The 13,188-nt window shown below is 37.6% G+C and overlaps 1 protein-coding gene across 1 annotated transcript in view; it reads left to right on the forward strand.

Annotated features, from left to right (window-relative positions):
* mipepa (mitochondrial intermediate peptidase a) overlaps nucleotides 1–13,188 on the forward strand; it is a 49,580-nt gene that overhangs the window by 19,758 nt on the left and 16,634 nt on the right. Inside the window, exons 17-18 of the mRNA XM_037678132.1 lie at nucleotides 6,282–6,403; nucleotides 9,038–9,111. Coding sequence (XP_037534060.1) covers nucleotides 6,282–6,403; nucleotides 9,038–9,111 — 196 coding nt within the window. The remainder of the gene's footprint in view (nucleotides 1–6,281; nucleotides 6,404–9,037; nucleotides 9,112–13,188) is intronic.

Genomic DNA, 13,188 nt, shown 5'->3' on the forward strand with positions numbered 1-13,188 from the left:
GGCTGCAACTACAACCACCCTTTCCTTTCATATTGATCAAGTTGATGTTCATGTATCAACACATTTGATCAGCTTTCTCTCTTTTCATCATTAAATGCCTTAAACAGGCGTGACCAAAACAGTTTGTGCTGTGCAGCCTAAATTCTGCTAACGTTCTTCAGCCTGACGTTATGTGAGCTGTGACTTTCCTCAGGAGTGCTTTTAATTCTTATTAAAGTCTCTGCAGCCCAGAGAGGTCGTGTCAGCTTGACATTTGGTAGCCTTAGCATTTTTCAGGCTGTTGGATGAGACCACAGAGAGGACAAGCGGCCAACACTTTTTAAACTGTCCAACAGCTGCTTAACAGATTACAGCACACCGTTATATATATTTTATTAACTGCACATGATTATATCCACTTCAAATCAGTAGGAGATGTTGTTCAGCATGTTGTATGTGCTGATCTATCAGCAGTATCATCAATCATATGATTTTTCTGGTAAATCATAGTCGTGTTGCACTGATTTTAGCTCTCAAACCCACTGCATTTATTTTTTACATTTTAATTATTCTTTACGAAGAATGCTTTGCAAAATAATTGTATTATTATTGACTGACTATGATTTCAATTCAGTTTATTTATATAGTGCCAAATCACAGCAGATGTCATCTCAGGACACTGAACAGAAACATTCATATGTAAAAATAAGTTTTTCACTTTTTCAATAATCTAAACAATGTTTCTAAACTCTAAATGCTCTAAAGGAGCACAGAATGCCATGAACTCAGCTCTGCTCTCTGCCATGGCTGCGCTCTCGGCCACGCCCACTTTTCACTGCAGAACAGAGATCAATAAAGGAGGAGGGAGAAGGAGCTGCAGGAGGAAGTTTCTCCTGCAGTGTGGGCTGTGTGCACAGGTGCAGCAGGTGCTAAATAATTTAAAATAATTCATTTAAAATATAAATCCCATGCTGATCGTGTGGCTCATCCATCAGTCAGTCAATTGTGTGTCATGTCCAATTTTATTTTGAAAAACGAAATGAAAAACGAACCGCGAATTAGTGAGGGACTGCTGTATAAAAATACAGATATTTTCAATATATTTAAAATCATAATATTAAGATTTTTGTCTGTTACATTTTTGTCAAGTGGTTTGCTGTGTGAGTATAGTTAGTGTGTGTGTGTGCTTAGTTGTAGTTACCTTTTTAGGACCTTTTCTGGTACAAACACGTAACTTGTCAGGACCAGTAGTCTTTACAGAAACCAGAATCATCAGTGGAACCTCATTAATCGGTTAGGCTTAGAATTGCAACATTTCCCTTAGGTTGCTGGCTTTTGTAGGGAGGGGGGAGGTTCGTTGTCATATTGGGGGTTCAGCAAGACAGACAATTCAAGTTTATGTTTTGCTGATAACAACAGTTTTATCATTTGAATGATGTATTTACAAAGTGTGCAGCTTCTCATTGTAGTGTATTCTTTGGGGCTCCTCAGAGTGCTTTTCTAGAGCCTCTTATTATTGGGAACAAAAACTATTGTGGGGGGTTGAGTGTGTTGCAACATTTTTAATTAATTTAATTCAACAAATGATCTGGTATGGAAAAATAAATTACAATTTTTGCATGATGTCAAATTTGCTTGTTATTACCAGTCTCACAGCTTTTAATGTTCAAGTACTTTTGGTGACAAAGTCCATAAGATTAAACTTTCAAACATAAATCTTATAGTTCACTTGTGAAAATGTAATTACATCAATAAAACTCCTAAAGGCTGTCACTAAAAGGGTGTTTTTGGCTTCATATAACTTTGTTATATTCATGAGGCTAATATTTTATTAATCATAACACAGGTTGTCCTTTGCGCAGTACAAAATAACTTAAAAATTACCATTTATATTTGCCAGACTGATAGATTTCTGCCTTGTAAAATGACTATTTCATTAAAAGGGATTATATTTCAAAGATTGATGTGCTCATTGAACACATTTTATTTTTCATATTTGATCATTTATAAATTACATTTATCCCATTACAGTTGCGTTGCTGTATGGTTCCAAATATAAACAAGCTTAGCACATACGATACAAAAAGCCAATACTTTCTATAGCTTTAATCTGGTTCTGAATTTAATTAGCAGATTTTTTAAGGTAAACTACAAACACTTGAAAAATACTTTTTCACAGAGAACTGAGTCTAGAAAATTTAAAAAAAGTTAAACATAGACATACATTTGCTATAATCTAGGTCATACAAATAAACATCATTTAGTGTTAATATAATTTGATTCCAAGAACTAAAGCAGCAGAAACAGGAATGAGGAATGAAAAGCATTCGTACTAAGACAGAGTGAATGAGAGGGAGGCCGGTGGAACAGTGAGGCTACAAGGAGCAGAGGTCCCAAAGGTGCAGGACTTTAAGTACTTGGGGTCCACTGTCCAGGAAAATGGGGAGTGTGGTAAAGAGTTGAGGAAGAGAGTCCAGGCAGGATGGAGTGGATGGAGAAAAGTTTCAAGAGGGATTTGTGACAAAATGTTGTCAGCAAAGGTCAATGGAAAAGTTTACAAGACAGTGGTGAGACCAGCTATGTTGTATGTTCTGGAGACAGAGACATGGACAAAAAGACAGGAGAAAGAACTGGAAGTGGCAGAAATGAAGATGTTGAGGTTCTTCTTAGGAGAGACAAGGATGGATAAGATTAGGAATGAGATCATCAGAGGTACAGCACAGGTTGAACAACTGGGAGATAGTTAGTGAGACCAGACTGAGATGGTTTGGACATGTCCAGAGGAGGGACAGTGGGTATATTGGTAGAAGGATGTTAGAAATGCAGCTGCCAGGAAAAAGACAACAAGGAGATATATGGACGCAGTTAGAGAGGACATGGAGGTAGTTGGAGTGAGGACAGAGGATGAAGAGGACAGAGAGAGATGGAGGAGGATGACTTGCGGTGGCAATCCCTGAAGAGGGAAAAGCTGAAAGAAGTTGCAGTCACATTATTCCTATTCATTTTTACAGTTTTAAACAGTCTCTATTGTTAAAATTCAGTCCTAAAATAACAAAATACCTGTGGTTTGCCCTGAGAAAATGGATATATTTATTTATTTTTGCCAGAAATCAGAACGTGAATATCTGAATTTGACACTTTGTTTCTGTTTACAATGCAAACTTTCGTCCTTTGTCTCGTATGTTTCGGCACATTTACTGAACTGCTACTCGTAGACCTGACCAAGTTTTGGTTTGCCCCCTCTTCTTTACTTTTGCAGTGAAAGAGACCAGAAGATCTAGGTTAGTGAACTGTATCAACACGCTATTGTTCCTTTGTGTCAGAAAATATTCAAACGGTGTCGTCAGGTCACACAAACTCTTTTATCGACCACACTGTTAGCAGTCGTTCAACCAGAAATAATGGTTTACTTATATCTGAAGCATAAATCCATACCACCTTTAAAGTGGACTTTTTTATGACCCTGGGATCATTCTGGTGTATTTTGTTGTGGAATGTTTGTGTTTGCCAGCTGAATTCTCCAGCGTTTGCAGAGATCATAAAATAAATCCTGTCTTTATAGCTGTAGAGAGGGGCTCCTTCAGGCAACAGCAGGAGAGGAAAGGAAAATAACAGGTCTTTCTGCCATTTAATAATTTCCACGTTTGTCTTTTTATACAATGACCTTTCACGTTTTAATTGGATGTTTTTCCCTCACAAAGAAAAGTACTAATTTTTATTATGATAATACAAATAAGACAAATCGATAAAACTTATAACTGTTTGATATAAACATCAGCAGACCTTTTATTTTAGATTTTCTAAAACTTTAAAATGACAATTGCATATTGAGGTTTTTTTTTATTTTTTTTTATTGTTTTTAATTTTAGTTTTTTTTCATGGTGTTGTTAGGCCTGTTGCGATAAACAATAAATCAATTAATCGCATGATAAATGAAAATTATCGACCCCATTTTAATTTATCGTTTCTTCGTCTCTCTCTTTCTACTGAAGACACTGGATGACAAAAGGCTCAACTCCAGTGCTCTTCACTGACCCCTCCCTTTATCTTTTCTATTTAAAATCCATTTTAACCATCAAAAATCACATTTTTGGATCTTTAAAAGCAGCTAAGCTTCGAGCTAAGCTAACAGGCCGACCTTGGGGAAAAAACTTGTTTACGGATTTTTTATTAAAAGCTTTGTGTGAAAAATGCTATGCTAAAGAGCTCAAACCACACAGAGTGTCTACCATTTTGAGAACTGAAAAATAGGAATGAGAGACAGCCCATGTCATGTCAAGGGGCCTCTCTCCCGTTAGAGACATTCACTCCCTCACTATCCATCCTTCGGTTCAAACTGTCTTATACTGACATCCAGTGGTCAAAAAAATAAAAAAAACTACACTCAAAACAAATTAACCAGCATTTCTTCTTAAATTTGACAATAATTAATAATTATTGTCAAATTTCAAACAATATTGTTTATCGCAATAATTTCTGAAACGATTAATCGCCCAGTAAAATTTGTTATCGTGACAGGTCTAGGTGTTGTCACGTGTTGCTGCCGTTGTAGAAAAGCAGCTTTAAATGCACCTTCTGTCAGCTTTTTTCAACTAGTTTTACAAGCAATCTATTAAAGATGGATTTAACTCTGTCCACTATTTATACTACATTCACACAACACCAGCTCTGTTAACTCTGAGTTTGCTTTGTCACATTCAGTATTATGAAGGAAAATGTATTTACACATTGTTATACCAGTGTTTCTTGTTGTCTTGTGTAAAAGTGATGAGACGTGATCACTGCTGTATTGTGATTACGTCTACACATGATTTATGTTTGGTCTTAAACAGTTGGTGGAAGGGACTTTTACTTTGTTTGGGTCAACCTTTATTTGCAGAAGAATATGATAATTTTATATGACATTAAATCCTTGCAGGCAGAATGTGCTGGCTCCATGCTAACTGGAGCCCAATTATGTAACAATATAATTTAATTTGATTATTTTGTATCTTCCTTACGGGCATGGAGTGTGTCACATTTTTTGCTCTTAAGAAATCCGTGTTTATTTTATTCACCTGAATGTTTATCACCCCCAGCGGGGATGCACTTCTCATCTTCAAGTTTTGGCAGCTCATAATCGCCCACCACCATAGAATGCGGGTGATCATATAATTGCACGTACCTTGTGTGCATGTGTTTGTTTGTCTGTTAGTAAAATATTCCTTGAACTGCTCAACAGATTTTAATGGAACTCAACAACTGATTAATCTTTCCTCGGCTTGATCATATACTCTGAGCGTATTGTGTACTTTGTTTCAAACTTGGGCGTTCAAGACAGCGAGCAATATTCAATTGAATTCAGTTGAATTCAAAAATACTTTATTAATCCCAAAGGGAAATTATTTGTTGTTGTAACTCGTTATCCTCATTTCATTAAGAGATGTACACTAAGCAGTCATAACATAAAAACATTGAACATCAGCACAAACATGAACATGAGTCCGTGTGAGCGGATGTGCACGCATGAACACATCAACATTGGAACGGACCAGCAACAACATTGAAACAGATCAGCAACAACATTGAAACAGATCAGCAGCAACATGAAACAGATCAGCAGCAACATGATATGATTTTTTTTTTCACAGTGATTATTCTGGTTAGAGATTCATGAGTCTAACAGCCTCAGGGTAGAAGCTGTTCCTCAGTCTAATGGTTCTACACTTAATGCTCCTCAACCTCCTTCCTGAGGGGAGTGGGGCAAAAAGTGTGTGTGCTGGGTGTGTGAGGTCCTTCATGATGCAGGTGGCCCTCTTAATGCATCTGGAGGTGTAGATGTCTGTGATGGTGGGGAGACTGACTCCAACAGACTTCTGTGCAGCCTTCACCACTCTCTGCAAAGCTTTTCTTTCTGCAGCTGTGCAGCCTCCATGCCACACGTTGATGCTGGAGCACAGGATGCTCTCCACTGCACACCTGTGCAAATACATGCATGGTATAGATGCACACCTCCTACCCACTTGAACGTCTTGTACCAGAAATGTTGAGGTTTACTTGCATTTCCTGATCAATTTCAGTCCAGAAGTCACATCACAAAAACTACAAAACATTCACTATTTAAATCCTTTAGCGATGGGGACATCAGCGTATATTTATGCTTTTTGAATTAATATTTATAGATATTATTGCTAATTTGTTTCTGACTATTCATTTTCTTTGCATTCATTGTCGGTTTGTTGCTCATAAGCTCTATAACAGGGACCCAAAGTTGTAATCTAACTTAACTGATGTTTTTATTTCACTTTGGGTTTATTCTTCAGGCATGGCAGCTGAGATTCAGCCATCTGATCGGCTACGGGGCCAAGTACTACTCATACCTCATGTCTCGGGCTGTAGCCTACATGGTGTGGAAACAGTGCTTCCTTCAAAATCCTTTAAACAGGTGAGATTAAACGATAACATTTAATACCATTATTGGTAACATGAATAGCCTCAAAACAGAATGCAAATACTGCTTAGGTGATTTTTAGGAATTAATTTTTCACTGTTGTTAGTCAGTTTGTTTTTGAAAAAAAAATTATTTTTTCATTTTAATTTAAACTAATTGTTTATATAAATGTTCTTTTCTAAAGTTAGAATTCACCATTTCAATCCCAAATTAAGGAAGAGAGCCAGAATTAACAAAAAAAAAAAAGTATATAATAGTCCCTCGATATTTCTTGGTACGACTTTTGCAGAACTCACTCTTTCACGGGTTTTCAATGTAAGATTGTACATCATCAAGACAAGACAAGACACAGGATTGGCTGATTGATGGAAAGCGATCAATCAGAGCATTGTGCTGAGGGACAGACTGGCCTTCGGGAGCACCGGGACATTTCCCGGTGGCCTAGCCCGCTCAGTGATCATTGAGGGGCCACCTCCTTTCTCTTTCTGAGGCTGTCTGTCACAGCAGAGCAGAGACGTCTCTGCTCTGCTGTGACAGACAGCCTCGGAAAGAGAAAGGAGTGCGCGGTGGTGGGGTCTTTCTTTCTCCATTGCTGATGTGGGAGCTTCAGAGAGGTGGTTACCAGAGTGAGTGGCATGGATTATTTATATTAAATAATCAAGCGTGACCCGAACTGAGCCTTTGGTCCCCTTTTGCGTTCACTCGGAACATTTCCCGGTGCTCCTGATGGCAAGTCCACCCACGGGATTGGCTCAGTATCCGTAGCATCAGTCTGTCTGCTCTCTTGCACTGTACTCTTTTAGCCCGTTTGGAGAGTTTAGAACATTGCAAGAGTGTGGGAAGGGTTTATAAAGCCTTAATATATAATAGTAAAATAAATATAAAGTCCCTACTTTGCAGATTTTCACCTATCGTGGGGGTGTCTGGAACATAACCCCCACAATAAGTGAGGTACTCTATACTCTTTTTTTTTTTTTTTTGGCTTGTTTTGTTTTTTGTCTTATTTCCCTTTAAGGAGTTTTGAAAGTTTTGACTATTCACAACACAGCCAGACAGCGTCTTCACCTTCTATGTAAGCTAAAGAGCTTTAACGCAAGTTGGTGTACATGTCACTGGTTGAAAGGTCCTTTAACATCGTCTGGATGGGAACTTCGACAGAGACTGGAACAAGTTGTCAAATTAGCTATTAAAATAATTGATCATCAATAAATGCAACTCACAAATCTATATAGTCAGGTTCTGGGGGACAAAAAGGCAATTCAGGTTTACAACCACCCAGTTCATCCACTGCATCTATTAATCAAGCTGCTGCTATCTTGGTCCCTCTAATAAAGAAAAATGGGTTCAAAAGTCGTTCGTTCTCTCCTCTGCGACCGTCCTTAATAGTGTCCTCTTTAATCGTAGCCTCACATGACAAACCATTGTCCACGGAGATGTTGTTTTTAATGCATTGTGTATTTAAGAGTTTTTATTGTTTTTTATGCATGTTCTAGCAAAGCTTTTTAAAGGTTTTTCTGCATTTTTAACATGTTGTACGTAGGCCTGTTGCGATAATCAATAAATCAATTAATCGCATGATAAATGAAAGTTATCAACCTCATTTTCATTTATCGGCTTTGTCGTTTCTTCGTGTCTCTCTTTCTACTGAAGACACTGGATAACAAAAAGGCTCAACTCTGGTGCTCTTCACCGACCACTTCCTTTCTCTTTTCTCTTTAAAATCCCTTTTAATTATCCAAAATCACGTTTTTGGATAATTAAAAGCAGCTAAGCTGAGACGCTAAGCTACGAGCTAAGCTAACAGGCTGACCTCGGGGGGAAAAAAACCTCCGTCTTGTCGAAGCTCCAAAATTCACAGTTGAAACCTGTGTCTTTGTGTAAAAAGTTGTTTTTCTCTGCAAAAAGAAGCTGAGAACTTGTTTACTGATTTTTTAATTAAAAGCTTTGTGTGAAAAATGCTATGCTAAAGAGCTGAAACCACACCAAGCGTCCCCCATTTTGAGAACCGAAGAGAGACAGCCCATGTCACGTCAGGGGGCCGCCCTACCGTTTTTCTTAAAGAGACACGCTGCTCGCTCCCTCACTATCCATCCTTCAGTTCAAACAGTCTTATACTGTTTGATATACTACTGTTGTCAAAAAAGGAACTACATGCAAAACAAATTAACAAACATTTCTTCTTAATTTATTGTCAAATTTCAAACAATATTATCGTTTATTGAAATTACTTCTGAGACAATTAATCGTCCAGCAAAATTTGTTATCGTGACAGGCCTAGTGTACGTATGAGCCAGATGTCAAAGACAGGTCTCCATTTCCTGGACTGTTATGGACAATAAAGTTATAATGAATTTAACTGATTTATGTTTGACAACATCTTTCACCTATCTCCACTGGGCTGAGCCCTCTGGTGTTTCCTCTCTAGCTTTTCCTTTTCTTGCGATCTCTTTCCTCTCATTTCTTTCCTTTTGAGATTGTTTCCTGTCATCTTTCTGTCATGAACAAGCATCTGAAGAGACTTTTGCCCTGGGCTGCTGTAGAAATGAGTAAGGGTGCTGACAGGGAAGAAAACATGCATCTATAACCAGATCTTCTTCTCAGTCTTCTGTCCATCTGTGTCTTTGGCAGGGACATGGGTGAGCGTTACCGCCGGGAAATGTTGGCCCATGGAGGAGCCAAAGAGCCCATGCTGATGGTGGAAGGCAAGTCCAAACTTTTTTTTGTCTTAAATGCTAGAAGAATCTCTTTGTTATAAGATTCTTTAAGCACATCAAACACACACCACTAAGTCCTAAAAGCCTTCTGGAACATTTGTTCCATCTGAAGCCCTCTGGGCAGATTTCACCACAAAGTTTTTGTAATTCATCACCAGATTTTATTTTTATTCCATTATCACCAAGTAGCATGAGTAAAGTAAGGTGAGTTTGTTTATTTCAACAAGATGCTAGAAAATTAGTTTAGACGTGCTGGACTGTTTCTGTCCACATGCTCACACATTTAATAGTGTGAATGTTTATGAAGCATTCACACTATCGTGTTCCATTTTTCTTCCATACATTTTTTTCAGCGCGATTTTCGTCCCACAGTTTTCAAACTATTTCAGCAATTCATAAATCAAAAACGTTCAACTCTTTCAGGACAATCCGGCTATGCCTTTTGTAGTATGACATATAGGGAAATATATTCATACTTTTCACGAGTTCCTCATCTTTCTGACTGTGTAAATGTCGTGCATTGAATTTTAACAGAAATGTAACGAGAGACGTTATTTATCTTTGACCCATCAAATGAATGCGGTCATTTATTTTCAGAATCAAAGTTTAACATCAAACATTTACATTAATTTTGGCAAAATATGAAAATAATAACAGACAAGTTTCACAAATAATGAACATCAATCACACGGCGGTGATTGAGGACTTTGCTTCAGATATTTCTAAAATATCTGTACTGATTTTAAGAGAAAGCAGAGTTTAAGATGGAAATGGAGATTTATCTTACAGAGAGATTTGTGAGGGAATTAATCTGTTTGACCAGAAAACGTGCACGCTCCATCAGATCTCAGCTTGCGACGGTACGCTTGTCGAAGTAGAAACCGTTACCTGGTTGATGATAAATCAGCTCGGTATAGGATCCTTCCTTGACTCTTTCAGCGTCTCCGTTGAGAGCAGCTGAAATCCTTCGAGAGTCGTACGAGGTTTGTTCAAACAGAAGTTATAATCCCAAAACGTCTCTGGATCATCCTGAACGCGTTTGCATCCAAGAACTCTAACTCCATCAATCTTCAACGTCTGGCTTCAGACTTCAGACTTTAACATTCTCTTTGAACTCATTTCTGAGCGCAGCAAACTGCAGCAACTGCATGAACTCAGCAACTCAGCAACCACACATGAACTGGGAAGTTGCCACATTTTAAATGGGTCGACTTCCGGGTCATTTGAGAGCCCTTTGATTGGTCGATGGACCAGGAAAAGGTGTGGTTTGTGATGTAAGGTGTTATGAAAATTCGAGGTCAGAGAATGAGATTGTTCAACAACAAACAGAGAGATTATTGCAGAGAACCAGACTTTGTGGAGTCTCACTCTGCTGTATCTTCTCAAATAGTTAAACATGACATTTTTTCTCAGTAAACATTTTAGTTGACCGAAAACCGACCTTTAACATACTTACAACCTGGCTCATTTTAGACAGAAAATCAAGAAATGCATATTAACCTGATTTCTTCTTTGAATGAGGAATAAAAATCATTACTTACTGTTTATGTAAAATAAACATGAGTAGTTTTCTTCAACCTGTAAACATTGAGTAAACTAACACAATTTGATTATCAAACATTTGTAAAATAGTAATGATCATAGAGAATTGTCTTTTCTGCTTGATTAATTCAAGAAAGAAAGTCACCAGATGGCTCAAACTGTATTTCTGGATGCAGATCAATGAAATAACAGTCTCTGTTCATCTGATCAAGATTTGAGGTCAGATCAGGTTCAGATCAGGTTCACTACACTTTTGGTTTTGGTGCAACTTTAGCTTTTTGAAATATTTAGCCTTTTCTGCCATTTTCTTCCTCATAGAAAATGAATTGAGCTCATTTTACATCCTTCAGATCTTTAGATCTGTTAACAACATTTTACTGCTCATTTCACATTTTGTTCTGCTTCAGCTTCTTTCAGCTTCCTTGTGCAAAGTTAAAGATTTTTCAGCTTCTTTTAGCTGTTAGTAGCTGGGGGTTTTTTTCAGCTGTTTTGTGCTCCTTTCAGATTCTTTCTGCTAACCACAACATTTTCAAGGTCAAGGTTTCTTTATTGTAATTCACATAACATATGGTACATGTGTAACAAAATTGTGTACACAGGGTCCCAGTTACATCCAACAAAAGTATAAATTGTAAAGAAAAACAGACAACATTTTTGGGTACTATTTAACTGTTTTTATGTATTTAAGCTTTTTCAGGAAATTCCACATTTTTGGCACTTTTTTTAAACTTTTTTCTGCATAATTCAGCAAAAATGTCCTCTCCCCACTTCCTTCTGGTAATTTAAGCATCTTTCTGCTTTTTGAGCTACTTTTCAGCAGTTTTTTTGCTCATTTCAAGTTTTTTCAGTTAATTTCCACTGTTTGTGCTCATTTCTGCTTCTTTCAGCCTAATTGGGCAAACATGTTCTTTCTGCTTTTTTCTGTTAAGCTTGTTCTACATTTCAGCTAGCTTTTTAGCATTTTTTTAGCTAATGTCAGCTGTTTTCAGTTGAATTCAACTTTTTCATGGTAATTTTTGCTACTTTAAGCCTAGTTAACTTCTTTCTGCTAATTTCAGCTTGTTATGCTCCTGTCAGCTTTTTTCTGCTAGTTTCAGCTTTTTCCGCTCTTTTAGCTACTATTTAACTATTTTATGCTAACCCAACAATTTTCAGTCAGGTCATCTGGACAGTTTCTTTTTTTGTGCTGAAATATTTCACCGTCCATCCAGAAGGCTTTGTTGGTTTTGAACCAGTTTGACATGACTGCCGACGAGGAAGAGGGTCGGCACCGGAGGAGGGGGCGTGCAAAAGAGACCATCTTAGCGCCAACAACTGGTTTGTTCCACTTTGGTGTTAACCTGTTGGGGGAAGAATCAGTTTTGTGTTGTGTGTTTCCTTGACTGATGAAGCCTTCTGGGTGGAAGGTGAAACATTTCAGCACAAAAAGAAACTGTCCAGATGACCTGACTGAAAAATGTTGGATTGTATACCTGGATTATTGAGCATGGACTTTGTTGGTTATTTTATGCTAAATTTAGCTTTTCAAACTAATTCCACATTGTTTGAGCTCATTTCAGCTTTTCCACTTATTTCTGGTAGTTTAAGTTTCTGCATTTTCAGCTACTTTTCAGCAATTTCTTGCTAATTTCAGCCTTTTATGCTAATCAACCAATTTTTGTCCTCATTTCTGCTTATTTAAACCAAATTAAGCAAATATGTGTTCTTTTACCTGCTTTGGGCTTGTTCTTCCATTTTACCTGCATTTCAGCACGTTTTTAGCTAATTTCAGCTGTTTTTCAGCAAGTCCTTCAGCATAATCATTCACACTGCATTTTCACAGGAAATGCAATTTCTCTACTTTGTAACTATTTTCTTTAAATGTTTTAGATGAATGGGAGGTTGAATGTCAGCCTCTAATTGGCCAGAGCTCCTGAATAACTGTATTTACTAGTTAAACACACGTTCGAATGATTTTGTTTTATCTTTGTTTACAGGAGCTTTGTGACTTCATAGACAGCTCACTGCTGCCCAGTGTTCTTTTTGTTGTAGATGAAAGCGTAAAGCAGAGATAGCTGGAAACTGTTGATTACAGATTTAGTGCTTGACTCCAGGGCTCTGAACCCAAACAAAGGATTTCCACCAATACAATCACATGACTTTATATTTCATGTTCACTAGGTGCTTCACTTTTTTGTTGTGTTCAGTGGAAGTAGTTTATGAATATCTGAGGACCTACTTGTCCTCTTTACTTCATTCCGTATCTCATCGTACATCTACTGTAGCCTGTCTGAGCGGGACAACAAGACAGAATAAAGAGATCAAATAAATGGTTAAACCAAACATTTTTGGAAGTGAACAGGGTCATCCCCTCCTTCTATCATGAAATTAGCTCTTTGACAGAACCAAACAAGGCTGCTCCCACAATCTGACATCAGGGCCTTGTTTTAAACAGTGTACAAGGATCTAAGATATACTTCTTTTTTCTTCTTTCGGCTGCTCCCTTCTTCAGGGGTCACCACAGCGAACTAAGTCGCACAAAGG

Source organism: Nematolebias whitei, chromosome 6, assembly GCF_014905685.2.
Source record: "Nematolebias whitei isolate Nwh7 chromosome 6, NemWhi1, whole genome shotgun sequence".
NCBI lineage: Eukaryota > Metazoa > Chordata > Actinopteri > Cyprinodontiformes > Rivulidae > Nematolebias > Nematolebias whitei.